General features: G+C 50.4%; 3 protein-coding genes across 3 annotated transcripts; 1 reads left to right on the forward strand and 2 right to left on the reverse strand.

The window, feature by feature from the left end:
* Positions 1-916: 916 nt before the first annotated feature.
* Positions 917-2,376, reverse strand: EI90DRAFT_1665437 (uncharacterized protein). The gene is made up of 2 exons (XM_039052009.1): positions 1,236-2,376; positions 917-1,181 (listed from the first exon to the last, which is right to left on the reverse strand). The coding sequence occupies exons 1-2, from the start codon at positions 2,302-2,304 to the stop codon at positions 1,081-1,083; spliced, it is 1,170 nt and encodes a 389-aa protein (XP_038907398.1). The 5' UTR covers positions 2,305-2,376; the 3' UTR covers positions 917-1,080.
* A 27-nt stretch (positions 2,377-2,403) lies between these two features.
* On the forward strand, positions 2,404-5,692 carry EI90DRAFT_3162376 (uncharacterized protein). Its single transcript, XM_039066281.1, has 3 exons — positions 2,404-3,057; positions 3,110-3,226; positions 3,277-5,692. Exons 1-3 carry the CDS (start codon positions 2,512-2,514, stop codon positions 5,455-5,457), a joined length of 2,844 nt encoding a protein of 947 aa, XP_038907399.1. The 5' UTR covers positions 2,404-2,511; the 3' UTR covers positions 5,458-5,692.
* On the reverse strand, positions 5,543-6,891 carry EI90DRAFT_2985100 (coatomer epsilon subunit-domain-containing protein). The gene is made up of 4 exons (XM_039055998.1): positions 6,740-6,891; positions 6,286-6,676; positions 5,845-6,237; positions 5,543-5,796 (listed from the first exon to the last, which is right to left on the reverse strand). Exons 1-4 carry the CDS (start codon positions 6,786-6,788, stop codon positions 5,679-5,681), a joined length of 951 nt encoding a protein of 316 aa, XP_038907400.1. The 5' UTR covers positions 6,789-6,891; the 3' UTR covers positions 5,543-5,678.
* Positions 6,892-19,521: the final 12,630 nt, after the last annotated feature.

Raw genomic sequence — 19,521 nt, forward strand, 5'->3', positions numbered from 1 at the left:
TAGATGAATGAACATATATTGCGCGACGGGTCTAGCAAAACAGGTACAAAAATGATCAAAGAAATAACTCAGACTCGAACCCAGCCGTTTCCGCTTCGTGGACCGATGAGCCAAGAACGGGAAGATATGATATACAAGTCACAGAGTCAAATTTAAGCAGTTCGTACAAACACTGGTTCAACAACCTATCAGTGGGAGCAGCCTATGAGCACGCTTTTCTGATTTGCAATAATTTGCCCCAATATTAGGAATAATCATACACCCGCTTCAACGCACATCATAGCGCTTGAACAGAAGTCTGAGCCTGCGCCTGCGCCAGCGCAAGCTGGGCCTCAAGTGCCTGCACTTTGGCCTCATAAACTCGACGTTGAGCTTCAATCACTTCCTGTAAAGCCTCCTGGGGGATTGGAACAACCGGAGGCGGTTGAGGGGCGGAAGAGAAGAAGCTAGAGTCGATAAAGGTTGATTCATGTAGGGAACCTATAAAAGGGACCGAGGAAGGGGAGGCTGCTTCGGAGGAAGATGACGTCCATGAGACAGACGGTGGCCGAGGCGATGCTTCATAGGCGGGAATGGCGAGATAGTTCTGGCTGACCGGTAACTGGGAAGGATCTGTAGCTGTAGGAGCATAGGATTGGACGAGGGCGGATTGATCAGGGGAAAAGGTAGCCGCGACTTGCGGTGTCGGCTGAGGATATCCATAGGCTTCTGGAGGCTGAACAACAGGGATCCCCATACTTGCCAGGTAGGCATTGACTTGCGAAGCAGGTATCAGATTGTCCGCGACAGCAGTGGTCTGTGGGAACAAGGAAAGTTGAGCGGGAGCAGACACCATGCGATTCCATTCGTTCTCGAGAGCGGATATATTGGGAGCAGAGGCGGAGCGTTGTTCGACGAGTAGGGATGGAGACGGAGATGGGGACAACGAAGCCAGGGAGGGGGAGGAAATGGATGCAACAGACGATGACTTGCGAACAGGAGCGAGGTTGGGGCGACGACGCTTGTGTGTTGTCGGAAGCCGGGGTTCAGGCATCGAAGCCTCGCCGACTTCGTCAGCGGCCTTACGTTTCTTGTTAATCCTCAGACATGCGCTGTCAAGTGGGATAGCTTTGGAGGGGTGGGATGGTATATATGTGTTCTGAATTGTAATCTTCTTCGCCGAGGGAATGTTGTGCCCGATGCTCTCTGAACCAGAGCGATTAACAACTAATCTAGCGATGTACTGATGGACTTACGAAGAGGTCCCTTGCGGCGGAGGCGCCTGACAGTACCATCCTCTTTCACAACGAATCGAATGTTCGGATCTCGCGAAATTAGCACCTTGATTTGAGCCAATGCACCACGCCTCTTTCTGGGACGCTCGTCCTCATCGGGAGGGGTATCTTCTGAGTTACGCTTACGCTTGCCGACAAGTGGTACGGCCCGTTCTGCAACCTTGACGCCTTCTCCATGCTTGGCAGCAAATTTGGCGGCCAACGCTCGCTTTGCTTCCATGCGCACACGGCGGATTTGTTTTCGACGAGCACGATAGGCGGCCAGCTCTTCGTCGGACATAGGCGGTTGACTGACCATCTCCATAAATTCTTCGGAGACGGTGGGAGCTGTAATCTTCTCAAAGTATGCACGTACGTTAGATACGGCTCTGCGTGCTTCATCCGGGACATCGACATCTGGGGTAGATGGATCGGGAGAAATGACAGTTTGGACTAGCCTTTGCATCGTTCCTTTGTCATTGTTGGCAAAGTCTTTCATGACAGACATCCAGCTTGAGCGACGTCGGTGATTGGTGAACCACTGACTGACAGAAGCGACTTCACAACCAATTTTTGCGGCCATCTGTTTCTTGTCAGCAGCAGTAGGGTAAGGGGCGCCAAGATGTGAGAGAAAGTAGTCACGACAAGGTCGGTATTTTGTCATCTCAGCAGTGACGCTGTCGATATGATGTTGCTTAACGCGCTTGGAAGGTGCCGTGGGGGTTCGCGCAGAGGTTTGTAGACGGGCTCCCAATATCGACTTCCACTGATTGACAATTTGAGACTCAAGCCGCGCCGTTGCATTGCAGCCTTCCATAAACCGCATGGCAGTGGCTCTAATGCTCGCAACCACGGAACGGATGAGATCCACCGTCTCTAAACTGAGGAGGTTGCTGGCCATTGCGGCTTCTGCGCGTTGTGTGATGCTGCGGAACTCTGTTTGGAATGTGCCCCTTCTGTCATCCTCCGCCACAGCATTGAGGAACCTAAGCTCAGCATCCATGAAAGCCGACCGCAGCTCGGCGTCCAAGGCGACATCGATTAGAGACATGATGGTAGTTTCGACGAGTAAGATGTGTGAAGTCAAGCTTTGGGCACAAAAGATGGTGATTATGTAACCAAATTGGAACTCCGACCTTTTGTTCCTCAACTCCGACAAACAATAACAATATTGTGAAGTTGCACTTTTGTCTTTCCTCATCCTCTTTGCGTTCTGCCTTTTACTTAGGCGCCGGGTAGACTTGTCGGACTTGCGCACATGTCTTTCCTCGCGAACCGCCAAGAGTCTTTGCTAGCTGTTAACACTGCTATCGATGGGTTCCTCACCACTGTGTTTGGAGATGACTTTCAGTCTCGATTATCTTCTAAAGAAACTGGTAGCCATTCGGAGAATGTCTCGATCACACCTATCGCTGTTGATATTTCTGGGGAGCTTCTCGCACTGGACTTGAAGCCTGCTCAAGTTCAAGCCTTGCTCATGGAGTTCAATCGCTCTTTGGCCCTTCTCACAAAGCACTGGGAGAACGTGCAGACGCCTCGTCCGAGCACACTGGATTTACAGCATATGTATAGTCAAACAATTCAGGGCCTATATGAAGCAGAAGTCCAAGATCTTCAGCTTGATTTTCTTTCCCAGATCAAGGATCGTATTGAGGGGCGACATTGCGAAGACTTGGGGTCCAATCACCCCGAAGAAATCATCAGTCATCCTTGCGACCCCCCAGAGAGTGCTTGCTCGCAGTCTGATTCAAGTTGTTTGGATGAGGGTGAGTCGGAACCCGAGGAATCTTCGGCTGAGCTTGAAGTGAGTGCCAATACGCAGCCTCACGCGTGACATTTCACTGTGTATCTTGTAGCGATATTATATGATTCTGGAGCGCCTCTTCGCTTCTGGGATCCAGCATCCTACGCGTGAGCTCAAGGCTGTGATGAGCGCTGAATGGGGTGTGTCCCAACGATCGGTCGCCGTTTGGGTAAGATAGTGGTTAGCCTATCCTACTTGTCTGTCTAATACTCCGCACAGTTCCAAAACCGTCGCGACCGCAAGGATGACGATATAATTGCTGAAATCGATTTCACGACCCGACTAAATTTAGGAATTGAGGCCGAGGATGAGTGGAGCGATGAAGGAGAGGTGCCTTGGGATACTCTAGAGGATTTCGATGATGATGACGTCCCCGATCTTCCTCTTATCGAATCGGGGGCCGCCCCCTACCGCGTTCCTTCACTCTCACATTCAGTTGCGACCGAGTCGGAATCGAGTTCATCACGTTTACCATCTCCGGGTTACAAGATTGAATTCCCATCTCCCCGCTCAAAATCTCCCGAAATCCGTCCAACCACTCCCGAGGCCTTGTCGCAAACCTCACTATGTTCCATATCAGCGTCCCCTTTCACTTTCGCCGCGCCTGCTCAGCAGGCCCAGAATTCATTCTTATATGTGGCTCGTGAATGCCCTCCTTTGTTCCATACGGACTCGGGCATGCCATCACAGACGGTGAACATTGATCGAAACTGGCTTCGAAGTACTTCGCAGCACCATCCAAGCCAGCCTCAGATTGGCCAACCACGCCGAACTTTGGGGCCTTCCTCAGCCCCCCGCATCTCTGTTGCTGCCCAACCATCAACACCACCCTTCACTCCACCCCTTCGATTCACTTCTCTACACTCTCCACCAGCGTTCCCTTCGTTATCTTCAGAAGTCCGATCGACCTCCCGCCCTTCCTTCTCCACATCTTCCCGTGCCTCTACACCAGCTCTTTCGACGACTTCCACAAGCGAGGCATCTGTCCCGGTTGCCACTCCGACAACTCATGCGTTCGTAAGCTCATTTAGTCCCCCAGTCCAGAGCTGCTCTCCATCTCGCTTTTTCACTGACGTTGAGATTGACGAAGAGACTGGGGATCCGACGATTCCTGTGTTCGATTTCGATTTCGGCCCTCCCCACCCTATTCAGTCCTACGGCACGTATCGAGACATTCATCTGAAATTTGAAACTTCTGGCTTTGAATCAATCGGAGCGGAGGCCAAACGCAATACATCTGTCGCTGTCGAGGGTCAGACTTGTAGACCCATTGAGGTCACGGAGGGAGGACCGTCGAAGGCGTTGCTGGCTCCTGAATGTGATACAAATTCGGTGTCAGACGCGGAGAATAATGAATCCGAAGTTGGCCGTATTATATTTTTCCCGTCAGCCCAAGGTTTGTCGGAGGAAGAGGGAGGTTCAGTTATCTTGAAACATCCCAATCTGAACAGGCCTCCTGCCTCGTTCGAAGATGCCGTTCAATTGCACTTCTTGGCAACAGCAGCGGCCCTTGTAGACGATCGCGAAGTGCGAAGAGATGCCGAGGTTATTGATATTGTTGCAGAAGCGTTGTCAGACTCAAACTCTAAGACAAGCCCTGTTTTGGTCGCGAATGAGCCAGTGATGGATGCTTTGTTGCCGATGCCAAAAACCGCCAAAGTGGAAGATTCCAGCGCTGCGACGGTGGCCGTTCCGGAGCATATCGCTCTCCCCCCGAGCCCATGCATACCGTCTTCATATCCTTCATGCGCTATCGTGAGACCCGAGAGTGACTCAGCGAATTTCATTGGCTCCTCTTCAACCCTAGTCTCTTCGCGGACTTTAGGAGGAGACACCGAATCACTATCTGCGGAGAGCCCAACCACCCCACCCCATAGATTCGATACTTGTCACTCTAATGATCCAGCGGATATCCCGCTACCTCCTTCGCCTTCGCCGCTCACACCGGCTCTCACTGCACCCGACAGCTTTGTCGGCAGTTCCGGATCTCCCCCGTGTTCTTCAGTAGACTTCACCTCAGATGCGAGCAGTCCCTCTTGTCCCCCTTCCCCCCACGAGATTGGTGATCCGCTTCCTGAAGTTGCCTCGGCAAAGTCGGTTATAGTTTTCCCCTCCACTAGCGACTCACTAAGCTCCAAATTTGAGATCTCGTATCCTCTTTCCCTTGAAGAGCCGCCTTTGCTTGACCTGTCTTGGGGATCCGATCTTGACTCATGCCTTAACAGGGCACGCGAAGTCTCCCCATTTGAGGAATTTATGCCCGCATCTCTTATTTTTCAACCACCGCCCCCCAAGCATGACCCGGAAGTCCAATGTCTATTGGATTCCGTCCTCAAGAATTGGACCAACGTTGGTCTGGGGCCTCTCTTGATTTCACAACCTCATTTTCAGTCCTCATAATCTGGTGGATTTTAATCCTCAATGGCACCCATTGCCCTTGCATGTCATCATTTTGCTTTACATCTCATTCTCCTGGCTGGCTGTAGTCATGTACCACCTCCACATTTACTTTGCTTTTACCTCATATTTCGGCCATTCCTTATTTCGTTATTTTCAGCCCGTGCCTGCTGTGTTTACATTAACACCCCTAATTGATTTAGAAAGTCATGGTTGGGATTTCATTATTTTCCGCTGGACGGCACAGAGGGGGCAAATTGCGTCCTGGCCTGATCAAACAATGCTGACTTAGCCACCAAGTCTGCGACGAAGGGGTGTGATGGAAGGACAGAAATTAAATGCCTTGGAAGACATCAGACGAGCCTAAAGGTGTAACATCTGAACACTCACTCGAAGCTTTCATCTGCGTCTTTTTGTTTTGTGCTTAGCCCTTTGGTCACTGCTAGCCCAGCAAGCGCGTCACTATTCTTTGCATCTATCAGCAATGATTCGTTAAACATGCTCCCTGCCTCGGCGTAATGTCCGCGCAACAAATAGGCTATGCCCTTGGCAGCCAGAATATTTGCATTCGACGATGACCCAGGTGCAGCGGCTTGCTCGTCGTAGATATGGTATGCCGCATTCAAAGTGAGTGGTGGTGTGCCGCCAGAAGCGAGCCCAATGGAAGCCTCAATGATTTGGAGCAGTAAGGAGTCGGCGTCGTGGGACTTGGCGTACAGGTACTCCTTTCGCGCCAGATCGATGCGGTTCATTGAAAGATATATCTGAATCGTGAGATATGAACTAGAGAGAAGTGAGTTTCAACACAGTAAAACCAAGGCAGCTACGCGCCATTCCATATCCTGGCCACCAGCTCCAGCACCAAGGGTGGTTAAAGCCTCTTCCACTTCGCCTTCTTGCAAAAAGGCGGTGGCAGCGGAAACACGTACTACGCTCGTCCCCGCCCCCTGGACACCTTCATCTTCGCTTTCGATTTCAATTGTTAGGTCCCGTAACTCGTCGAGTATCGGTTCTACTTCCCCTCCGGATGCTTTGGTCTTGACGTATGTCGCCAGTGCTCTCACAGCCCGAACGGCGGGCAGAGTATCGGCAGAGACAAGCAGTAATGCTTCGTCAGACTGGTTAAGTGCAATTAAGGAGCGGGCGGAATACAGCAACGAAGGAAGATATTCAGGGGAGTCTTTTTGTGGAGGAGGGTTCCTCGCGACACTCTGATATGCACCTTTTGATACAAGTCAACTGTTAAAAAGGATCGTTCCTCCTTGGACACCCAAAAACCGCTCACGCAAATAGAATTGATTTTTGAGGTAAAATAAGGAGTCAGAGTCTGCCATAATCCGAGAGTGTAGCCGCCGTTAGGACTAGAGTAGCAGGGGGATATCAGTGAAACAGAGTGAAACGAGATAGTTATTTGTTGTCGCTTATTGTTGTCGAAGCCGACTTTTGATCGCCAGAACCCTGACTCACAGGGGTTCCATGTGCAATGCGAGGTAGTTCGTGCTGGTGTTAGCGATGCGTTGGGAATTACGTGTCAGGATCACACGTCACGGATCTCTTGGGTTTGCCGTGCCTTTAGCCTCCAAATCTCATTCAAGAGTCGCCATAATCCTGGCCCGCAGATGTTTATGCCAGCACCTTCCATAGGCGTACCTTTGTTGCGAGAGATTATTGAGTGTCCCCCCCTCTCTCGACACGCGGTAAACTTATTCCGTATGTTCTCCGCAATGACTCAGCAAAATTCAAACTGTCTTTGTCTCGCGCTCTTCATGCGATCTTTGCCTACGCTTGCACTCAAATAGCGCGCAGAGGTTCTAAACCTATTTTTTTTCCTGACGCACCTTATGTTGTGTGTGGACACCGCAAGGCGGCAACCTACTCCCTGTCATTAGTCGATCACTCTCTTACCTTCTCCCCTCTTCTCAGGGATTGATCGATCTCGTTCGGCCAGTGGTGCAATGTATTTAAGCCTTTGGCATTTCTGTCTCAGGGGCTAGTGTGATCACCTAGTGTTCTGTTCATTGCGAGCTCCACAATGTCTCGCCTAATGGTAAAGTTGTTGCCATATGCGACCGCGCCACAGCTGAGCTACCGACAACCAATTCGGTGCAGTGGTGGTGAGTTCAGCTTGTGTATCTCTAATGGGCTATGCATCTGAGTACATCAATTGATCGACCGAACTTGATTGTCTTCTCCCTCTTGGGAGTCGAAAAAGGCGGTTCCCGTCGTGTCCAGCGAGTTTTTTCTTCGCAGGCCTTCCATGAATTTCCGGCGTCCGAAGCTCTCTATTCCTCGATCCTTGTGGGAATGTAAGCAATTCGTTGCATTCAGACATCGCTGAAACCTGCAGTTGCGATGTAACCAATGCCTCACGATATCTCTCTGGCGGTAAAGGAGCTAAAGACGCTCACTGTTGTCGTTTTCCCGCGACTTTGCTCACTCCGAGCTATGCAGCACACTCTCTTACAATCAGAAATGACCATACCGCCACTTTTCTTGTCTCCTTCCGCAAGGTGCTACCTCCTTTGTCACCAGTGCGATTCGTACAACAGTGGAATGGTTTGTTCTGTCGTGCATGGCTCCCTTTGGTCCTGGACAAGTCATTCTCGATGCCTTGCATTGAATCTCTTGCAAACCGCAGGGAGGACAAATAATAACGAGATCTATACACATTCCGCTTCACTGGAATGCTTATGACGTTTTTCTCCTGCTTCATGACCTTTACGCCCATGAAAAACACCCACTTATTGCGATGGATGATAAGCAGTCAGATTGCTCAACAGAATCTCCCTCGACGCGATAAACGCGTGATTTTTTTCATTGTTCCCTTCCCTTTCGTTCGCGGTATTTCCCTTCAACTCCGATTTAACCTCCGCCCGCTGATTTACGAGATACTGGAACTTTCCGCTGCATGTCCCATGTCCCATTTCCTTTTACGAGCGATGTGAACAGGCAGGTTCTTCATCCAATGACCTGTAGCTACGATGCCAGCGCAAGCTGAGACTGTCATATTTTGTGTATATAGTTCTATTGTTAAATTTTCGTCTGTTCGTCAATTTAGGCGCAGAAGTTCACGAACCGGAAGCAACCGAGTCGAGCTGTCGTTCCTCCAGTTGCTCACATTCCGTCCGCCAGCAGGCGTCGCAGTTACACAGGCTCAACTTCCCACAAATTCACATGGACCAGACTACGAATGGACAAGCATCTTCATCATCAGCACCTATTGCTCAGGCTGCAAGCCCTCCGCGTCCATCGGAACGTTGGGAGACAGCATTCGTCTACGCGTTTATTTGCAGATTCACTTCTGTCAAGAAGAAAGTAGAAGGATTTGAGACCATCATGGAGTACGTAGCACTATAGGGTGACTCTACTGCTGATTTGTTGATTTGTGCCGATTGTGGATCGGGTTGGACGTCCTCTATAGTTTTGAACAAGCGCTAATGTTCAGCGGCCGTGACCCTATTATCGAAGCCATACTGGTAGACTTCATAACAAATCTCAAGCCGAATTTAAGGTCGCCAAAGTGTGTTGATACCTTGCTGAGACGAACCTAATACTCAAATCGTTGTAATCGTTACGACACCCAGAGCGAAGTTGGATAAATTAGTGGCGTCCGTGGTGGAGGAATTTTGCCGTAGCCCTACAGAGCGAAGCATCTGGTGGGACTATTCTAGGGGTCGGAATGTGGATCCTTTGGCGGGAACCGAAGGGTTCTTCTCTCTAACTTGGGACACTAGAGTGCGTTTATTCCTCACTCAGTGCGATGTCAAGATCTTTCATCTCTGGTGAACCACTTTTTTTTTCGCAGCTTACCATTCTTCGACAACTCGTGGAATGGCAATTAACTCACTGTGTCGCCATTCGAGGAATAATTGATACCGCATGGGGTGTCAAGGCAGCTAAGCATACCAAAAAGACCGATAAGCAAGCCGTTGCGCCCCCTCCACCAGATAATCCCAATAGTTACGAAAATCTACGCATGATTCCAATCGGACAAGACTCGGCACGGAAACGATACTGGATTGTTGATGGTGCGTGGTCAACTCAAAAATATTATGTCTCCCGTGCTTCCGCCTGACTGCCGGGATGTGGATTGAACAGATTCGCCTCGTATATACATGTCGAAGAATCCTTGGAAATCCCTCTGCCCGTTCAAAGCTATTTCGAGCACCCGAGAGGAGTACATCGCTACCATCGAAACCCTCAAAGCCACTTCCCCGAAGGTTCCGGAGTCCGAAAATGGAGCCAAAGTCAAATTACGAAATAAATTTGAACAAGGTCATTTAGATCTTATCGCGTTCCTTGAGGCAAACCTGCCAAAGGTCGATGCTGAGCTCGCTGTGAGTGCATTCTCTTGGTCCCCTTGCATTTATCCTACCACCTGGCCCATGGAAACGCGCAAAATGCCTCGTTTCCCTGTTGGTGCCGCTCAATGATGAAAAATTTGGGGCTGTTGCTGTCATCACGTGTCTTCAGTGGCGGACTTAACGCCAGAAACTGGTTTCCATTGTTCCGACTTGGCTATTACTAATTTGGACTTCATTGACATAGCGGGTCGAGAAAGCCCGAAAACGCCTTGAGCAGAAGGCAATAGTGGCAGCACAATCTGAAATACGGGCGACTAGAACACGACGGCAAACTCGACGCCCCGACTACGTCTACGATTATGAGGAAGAAGAGGTTAGGGTATATGGATTCCGAGTCCTCTTCCACATTGATACCAACCCTCTTGACAGGAGGATGAGGAGTATGCGCACCCAGATGATAAAGATGACTTCATCGATGATGGGGACTCCGAGGATGACAACGATAACCCGTCGAGGACCCGCACATACCGTTCCTCCCGCCATTCGTTCTCCGTTGAGCCTCGCAGAAGCACGCGGGCAGCGACAGTAAATAGCCGCAAGCGCTCGACCGCGGATAATCCACTTTTGGACCCTGAGACAGGCGTTGAATGGCGTGGCGAACGGAGAAGTACACGGCTAGGCAATGCGCCAAAAATCGCATTCGATGAAGAGGATCAGGCGCTTTTGCCCCCACCTGCAAAGCGCGCCCGATCGTCAGCGCCGTCAGAAACTTCGCAGCCACCCGCTCCCAAGCCTGCCCCTATCGTTATCGCGGCCCCAGCAGGAAAAAAGAAGAGCAAGTTCTGGTACTATACTGTGGAAACAGCCAACGGCGGAGTCCCGCGTGATGCTGTGGAAACGGAGTCGAAAGCCTCCGAACTTGCCACAACCAACGAGACGGCAAGCACGAGGGGCGATTCAACATCTTCACTATCCTCTCTTTCATCTTCCTTGGGCTCGTCAACGGAACATGAGGCGACGAACCCTGTTATTGGGATCAATGGCCGCGAGGCACGATTAAATGGGAAAGCTGGCAACATCGATGACATCCAACCGGCAGCTCCGGCTGACAAACCTCCCACAAATACATGTGCTCCTCTAAAAGAGAACATCAACGGTCATGCGGACGCTGATCTCCACGAGACAGTTTGTATCCCCGCACCGAACCCGGAAAAAGGGATCCTGAACAACCCTGATGCTGGGAGTGACATGAGCTTCAGTGATGACGAGTGAAGGAATTTTTGCTTTTGTGTTACGACAAAACTGCCCATGCGCAACCCCCCCCCCTCCAATGCGGGCGCTTTACGACCTGATCAGTTGCATTGTAGTTACAATTTAGGATTTTTACCTTATTCTCCCCAGGCAAGCTTTTGGGGATTTTGGCGACACCTGTACTGTACATGATTTGTCGATTCGTTTAAGTTAGCATGATGTTCACGGAGGCGGTTTGGGGTGATCGAGCCGAAATGGGCTGTTGCCTAAAGTGGTAATTACTTTCAAACCAGGTGACTCAAGTGGCCTCCCACTCGTCAACGCGCTCTCTGTTGCGCTCCCTTCCGATATATTGAGGAAGGAAAGTTTCCACCCTTTTCATGCAGCCCCATGCGAGAGCTAAGGTGGAAGTGAAGCGTCGGAACTCCGATGAGGGGTCTTGACCTTGTCGAAATAGCGACCTCGAATACCTCATCTATGTCATACTTCACGTCACCAAGGAGGAAAATTGATGCTGAATGCTCCGCTTGATGACTGGTTTAGCTCGGATGTCCGCCAATTGCTACGTGTCATGAGAGGCTTTCTACAGATGTCGAGGGGGAGCGGAAGACTCAGAGTGGAGGAGATCCATTGCCATGCATGGCTTCGTCCCTTGTTTGTGACGATGGGGTTCTCGAGCCACCATCGTTCTCAACAGCAAGGTCAAAGTCATTCAAGACACCATAAACCTTCCCATTTATTTCTCGATACATAATGTTATCGAGACTTATGTCACAATGGAGAACCTTTCCAATGTCACACACCCAATGATGACCTGAGAGAGAGAAAAAAATAGTTTGGTTTGATGAGAAAGAACGAGCCCGTGACAACTTACATCTTAGGATATCCCGGTATAATGCGCTTGCCACCATGACGGATGGTGTCGTTAATTGATGGATAGGATGGGGCTCTGCTTGTACAAGCGCTCTCAGGACACGCCTCTCATGTTTTTGTGAGAGGCCAGATGAGAGAATCTCTTGAACAGAATATCCCGTGCATGGTTCCTAACCCACTCATATTCACCGACTGCCTTCTCCAGGATAGAGTCGACAATGAGCTTCTCGATGCAGGGGGGTGGCTTAATTTGATGATGAGGGGTTGTAACCATTCCTTGGGAACATTTTGGGAAACACACCGGGCAAGCACGACGATTGTCCATCGCCCGATGAGACCATGATGCCAACACAGAATCTTACTGAGCTCAAGAATCACACCGTTTGGGAGCTTCATCTGCAAGCCGCTGAACAGATGGGGCGATGGAAGACGGGTCTTGAGCGGAAAGATGGGGGGAGGCATCAGTTCCTGGATGCCATATTCTTGATATGAAAGTCGAGCCAAACAACGCACCATCATCCTTTCACGTACCAAAGTACAAGTCCACAAGTAAATATAATGCCTCACTAGTTTACCCTCTTCGTGACTCCTGTCTCTCTCGCTGCCCAGGTATGACCAGGATATGACACTTGGCAGGGGGTGAAGTGGAAGGCCGCAGCAAGCCGAGTTTTCGTCAAGTTCTCGTCACAACCGGAAGCCACACGCAGTCTGCACTGCATCGTGATTATACTGTATCATCTCTGGACCTTTTCTGTCCTGTATCTCGCAAACTATCTTTTTTTTGGATATATTGCAACTCGGTCATCGGCCTGTCATTCCTTCACACGTTCTCAAATGAGACTGTAACTAATTCGATGTCGAGTGTATCAGAGGATATGCTGCTATGGACAAATTCAATCCAAAAGTGCCGCTGATCATGAACGGTTTTCTAAACGAAATGACTTCGCTTGCTTGCCCGTTTCGGAATATGCCGCCTTCATCTTATCCAGCCGCAAGGAGCCGAATTTTCAGGTTTTTATTGTTCTTCCCTGATGGCATTAGTCTCCCCTTCATTTGTCACGGCCATTACTGCGCCCATCCCGCTCGTCTGGGTGAAGTCCCTGTAGAGCGCTCACAGTACTGTCCTCGCTTGAGGATGGATATGGGTAACATTCGGACTGCATATGCCTTTATATTATGTGATGCGTGGATGGCGGTTCTGCCCATTCTGCATGCAGCCCTCTCATTCAATGACGTATTCGCCCAGCTAGCCATCCGTTGCCATCCTCAATTCCAACTCAATTCCCACTTCTGCATCGTTGGTGCTGCAGTGGTGTACGACTGGATCATCCCGTCCAGTGGGAACGCAGCAACCCCTGCACTTTTTGGGTTAAGAGTATCGGCGTTACCACTAGTTGCAATTTGGTAAGAATCGTCCCCTCGACAACGAGCCTGCGTGAATTAGGAATATGTCGCGAGTTGGCCTCGTTCGGGCCCCGCTAGATCTCTCATTCGTGGTAACGAGCGACCATCCTATTGTGTAACTAGTTGCAGCTGTCTAATTCATATTCGGCTGGCTTGCATCTCACTGGCTCCGCAATTGGATCCCTTGCACTTGACTGGGAGGGCTCGCTCCGGAACACCTCCGCCCTAGGCAGGACCCAGCCTCTATACTAGACCTCCGCACGTGGTTCGTTCAAGTTGAAAAATAAAAAGACATAATACAAAAGGAGATGAAGCTCCAAGATGGGGTCAATGTGCAGCAATGTTTCCGCATACACCTTGCCTTCGGCGATTTACAGAGTCCTCCCAACCCTTCTTGAACTCTGCCTCGCCCCAAGTCCTAACTCCTACATTCTCGGAGGCAATGGGAGGGTCCCAGTAAAGAGGGCAGTCCCGTCCAAAAACTGGTTTAAAACGGAAACGCCCTGGCAACTTCAGTGACTTCCCGATCTGCCACGAGTTCAACAAGTCCGAAGGCTGTAAACGTGCCGACTCCCACTTAGATCACAGATGACAGTCACGCCACTCAAGCAGCCACGGAGCAGTAGAATGTTTGAGAATGGGACTGAGTTGAGTGACACCGAATCTCGGAAAGCGCCTGCGATGTAATTTTCGGAAAAAATGAATTTACTCGAACACCTTCTGCTTCATGCACCGAGGTTGGGCATTCTGCATGCTGCTCGGTGATCCTCGATGCTCAAGATTTCGAAATCTACCATGATCACATTGTCGAACGCTTCAACAGCCACCCAAACGCCATCCTCAACATTAAATATGACCGAACAGCCCGTGGAAAAATCTGCATGCTGCTCGGTCATATTCGATGTTAACAATTTGGATGGCTGTTGAAGCGTTCGACAATGCGATCATGGTAGATTTCAAACAAACACTTGTGGGGGAAAGCCCAGAGAACCGCCATACGACAGTTCTTCCACGCATAGGTCCATTGGTAAATTTTGATAGACCTCCAATCGAAACTTCAATCCCGTCGCCGAGGAGGATGCTGTCAAAACACTGCATCATTCTGGTGTGTTTCCCCTCGATAAGAGATCCGAAGTCGAGCAGTCGATTAGCGAGGACCTCTTTCCAGAGGAAAAGACGGAAGTGTGATAGTCCACCTCGCGCCTGATGACTTCGGATAGCACGCTTGATGTTTGCGTCGTAGGCGTTTCGGAGTCGATGCGTGTTCTGAGCCATGGAGAGGTAACGTTCATCTGAACCGACCCAGAGCGGAGCCCCCCCAGGGAACCCCCAATTCCAAGCGTATTCCCCTCGATGGTCGTCCTCGTCTAAGACACGGTTGAGAGGGTCTCGATTACTCCTTGGTCCGAGTCGGCGCACTTTGGTATCCCCTCGTCCCGAATCGGGAGACCCAGGCGAATCATCAGGGCTTGATTCTCGAGTCCCATTTGCTGGAGCAGAGACCTCGGCTCGCCTACCTGATTGTTCATCTCGCGATCCTCTGATTGCCACTTCAGTTTGGGTACGAGCCGCAACTTCGGGTCGGTTTTCATGCCTCTTTGAAGTTTCCAGGCGCTGCATGTCTGCGAGGCTTAGTTCGACCGCCAACCTCGCGTTGATTGCATTGAGCGCTTCAAATAAGGTCGCGTTCTGGAGGTTATAGTCAGCGAGGAATTGGTGGAGTTCCTGCAAAAGACGCCTCCTGGTGGCTCTAGTAGAGGTTGTCCAGTGTTGTCAGTGAAGGCCCCGGAGTGACTGTTGGAGGGTTGGTTTGGGCCAGCAGCTTGCCTCATCACAGGGCTCGAAACCTAGGCGCAACCTAACTTTAAGATGACCTTCGATCCACCGATAAGACGAAATGAAAAGCAGGCAAAGCTGAACTGGCAGCAAGCAGTGCGACAGTGAGACTCCGCTCAGAGTGGGCACAAAGGTGTGAGATGAACTCACATGGCAAGCACAACGCGACGCAAAAATAGGAGTGCAGACGAACATCCTGAAGCGCACACGTAAGTTTCCAGCTCTGTTTGCAGCCAGGTGAGGACTTACGAGTCCAGCACGAAGGCAAGGAACTTTCACATTGCACATGAACTTGATGAAGACACAAAACGCAATGACTCAGAATATTACATAAACAATGATGAACTTTGGTCCGTTCAAGTTGAAGAAACTGTAAACACAAAAAGGAGATGAAGCTCCAATCCGACTACAAGATGGGGTCAATGTGCCAGGCTCAGTCACGGGTACATGCCAAAAATTGCATCTGGTGGTGTCAATTACACCAGCAGTGTTATCAGGACAATGACGTGTTCCAGCAACCATACAATATTACGGCTGGCCGTTTACATGATTTTGGCGTTTTGGGGAACCCAATAATTCGTCTCTAACTATCCGGTCAGCATGGTGAGGTGAAATGCTGGATCACTTTTACTTAAGGGAACAAAATGTGGATGATCATTCCGGTACTCAAAGCGGGCTATCAAATCAAATCTATGTAAACCCCTCAAATTCATTTTATCGATGCTGCTCCCTTTATGGCAATCGCCATTACGGCGACTTCCGTTGCATTTCTCAACATCCTTCGACCGAAGCTTTTGCTGAGGGCAAGTCTCTGCACCATCAGAGCTAGGCAGACTTTCGTGGGAGTAGTCCACTACTGCATGGCGAACTCGAGATTCGCATTCGCGACTCTTGTAACGTCGGACTCGTATGCAAATGGAGCTCTGGTCGTGGCTTCGGCCTTAAAAGAGCTGCATCTTGCACCCCCATCCCCCCCAGAAGTGGCGTTTCAAACCGTCTGTATCGTCACCCCCGAAACGGTGGATGTTGCTATCATCAAAAAGCTCCGTCAAGCTTTCGATATCGTTTTCGGGGTGGAGATCATCGAGGAGAATCAGACCAAGGGACTACAGTTGTTAGGTGTGTGTCCTGCGCCCCAGAAATCATTCGTAAGGGTAGCATTGCTCAATTTCTTCTGCTCAGGTCGACCAGATCTGCATCTCGTTCTTACGAAGCTGCATGTCTTCCGATTGACGCAATTTGATAAAATTATATTCCTGGATGCGGATGTGCTTCCGGTCAGGCCGTTGTCCCATCTTTTTACTCTCCCTCATGAATTTAGCGCCGTCCCAGACGTGGGATGGCCTGATATCTTCAATTCCGGCGTCATGGTCTTGACGCCAGGAGAGGATAAGTTCAACGAGATCATGGATGTCATTAAGACACGTGGAAGCTGGGATGGAGGCGATCAAGGGGTTCTCAACGAATGGAGAGGGAACAATTGGAATAGGTTGAGTTTCACATACAATACGACACCTACGGCTGCGTACACGTGCGTCAGATCTTACGACCGAACCCTATTTCGTCCCCACTGAGCTTTCCGATCCAGATATGCCCCAGCGTACGAGCGATTTGGTTCCCAAATTTCTGCCATACACTTCATTGGACCGAATAAGCCGTGGTCATCCGCAGCCTCGCGGACCCCTTTCGCTCATTCGACGCCACCGCCTTCCAGCCCTCCAACTACCCAACAATCCTATGGGTATAACCAATTGGTAGACCGGTGGTTTGATGTATACGATCGAAATTTCCGGGCCCCTCGGCCGGAAGTTCAGCAATCGGTATTCCACTTTGAGAAATACGAGCCTGCATGGAGTGACAAGGCGCCAGCTGTTACCAGTGGTGGTCTAGGCTTAGAGGAGTTGAAACGTTTGGCTATTGAAGGGATGAGCAAAGTACACACCCAAGTGGGCGAAGGGCAGTATCAGAGTTTACCATTGGAAGGCCGCATCGATTTGATGCGGCCCAGTCCTCCTGTCCCACCCCCGGTTCTACCAACGACTGTCCCTGTGTCTGATTTACCCCCTCATCTGACAACTTCGTTACGGATATCCACGCATCAGCCAGAAGTTCGTCCAGTTGACGTTGTTGAAACGGCACCACTGCACGTGCATGTGCCTGCCCCTGAACCTACGCACGTAGAGTCAGTCGAAAACAGTCCTCAGCCGTCATCGCCTCCCTCTCTGCTTCCCTCTCACCACCATGAACCTCCGGAAATGCAACCACTGACTGTTTCCCTTGAAACAACATCCCTAGTTCTACCTGCATTACCGGGACCAGAATCGCTGCCGGAGCCCGAATCGCTACCTCCCAGGCCTCATTCACCCACTATGTTGGTCTGGAATCCTGCCTTTGACCCTCCACCGACCAACAAGCCAATTACACCGAGTATAGAAACACTTGGTCAAGCGTACGTCAACGCCTGGGATCTTCTGCACACACGTCGTCATCGTCAGGATTCCGTGACACATTCTTCATTCGACAGTGCTTGGGAAACTTCCCCTCCAAGGCCGGCTCACCCTGAAGATTTCTTCGCTATACCACCAACCCATGAGATCCCAGAGCGTTTGGTTAAAGAGGGGACCTACTTGAACGTCACTCATCATGAAGCTGATTACAGCAAAGTCACAAACGTTTTCCCGTGGGAGCAAAGGCAACGTCAAGTCCCGGCTCGTGCTTTCCCGGCGTCGGAAGCTCCGCCTCCAAATATCCAGAGAGCTGAGTCCCCTGAGCCCCCTGCCCCGCTTCTAACTGTAGAAGAGCCTACGCCGGAAAAAACACCTGTATCAATTCGGAACCCCCGAACACACCGCGAACTGTATTATCCAGCCACTCCAACTACCCATGGGATGCCTGGGTCCATTGTATACACGAATGCATGGGATAACATCCCAAGTATTCAAAGATATGCGAACACGCTTGTTAAACCTATCCCCGAGATTGTCTCAACCTCCCCACCTTCATCTAAACGGCGAAAGCAGCCCCAAGAGCCTGCTCCGCTCCAACCAATAGAAGATGATCATGACGGAGATGATGAGGATACTAGCGAAGGCTCATCTTCAGGAGACGAAAAGCCGAAGAGCGCGTCTTCCTCCCGTCGTAGCAGTGTGCCATCCCGGGGATCGCATAGAGGGTCGGCCGCAAGTCCTGAGCACAAGAGGCCCCGCACAAGAACTGGTTCCATACTTTCGGCCAGTTCCAAGGAATATAAATCGGAAGGCATGCAGACTGTTCCTAAGAGTAGGAAACACCAGTCTACTCAGACTGAGGAGGTTGGGATATTCTATGCTGACTCGCCGCGAGCAGATGCATTGCCTGCTGCAGCACCTCCAGAAACCACGCCCCCTCCGCGGTTGAACATCAATCGACTGTTAAAGGCTGGTGGATACTCCCCAGCTGGACCGCTGTCTCCGCGAATGGCAGATTCTACGTCGGCATCACCACCTGGTGCTGGCGAACGACCCATCGCATCGATTGACGGACAAATCAAAAAGCCATCTACACCCACTCGTGACCCCCAATCACCTGTCGCACTCGGATCTCCCTTCCAACAGACACGTTTCAAGTTATCGCCAACCCAATCACCGAGAGAGATAGTGCCGTCGTCTCCCAGCATGGCTTCTACTGCCACGCTGCGCGACCAATCCACTCTAACTGGAGAAAGTAACCGCCTGAGCTGGATGAGCACCACGAGCGGAACGTCTGATGCTACCATTGCTTCTCCCATCTCTACCACGGTGTCTCCCGACCTCGCTCATCTGGCAAAGAAGGTTTCTGCTGGTCGGAAATGGGATCCTGCCAGAGGAGTGGATGTCTTCAAACGGGATAGTCAAGAGGTACTTGCAAAATTCTTAAAAATGGGTCAATGGAGCTCTAGCAGCGAGACCACTCAGGTGTAAACGCTCCACCCAAATATCTTCACGACTGTGCAATAAATTAACTGGAAAATGTTGTTTTTGCGTAGTTGCTTTTGTTTTATCTTCACGGTCAAGTCTGGTGTTGTATATATTTCCAACTGTTTTTACATTTTCACATTTCTCCTTCCTGCTGATGACTCCCCACTCGATTCCTCCGTAACCCCTTGCCTTCCTCTTGTCTGTCTGATTCCTAACGTCCCCGCATAATTTATCTTTGTTGAACATCAAACATTTGTCTTCTCCCCGCGTCACCTACATCGCCACTTGTGATCTGTTACCACCCCAACCTATATCATCCACGGTCCGCTTCGCTTCGCTGCATTGTTTAGATACCCTTTTTGCAGTTACACAACAGTCAACCGATCCGACCATTCACCTGTTTACGTACATTTTTCTCCGCATGTCCATATGACTCCCGAATAGACGTTGAGTTTTTCTGTGTT

This window comes from Cantharellus anzutake (assembly GCF_015039405.1).
Source record: "Cantharellus anzutake strain C23 chromosome Unknown EI90scaffold_384, whole genome shotgun sequence".
NCBI classification, from domain to species: domain Eukaryota; kingdom Fungi; phylum Basidiomycota; class Agaricomycetes; order Cantharellales; family Hydnaceae; genus Cantharellus; species Cantharellus anzutake.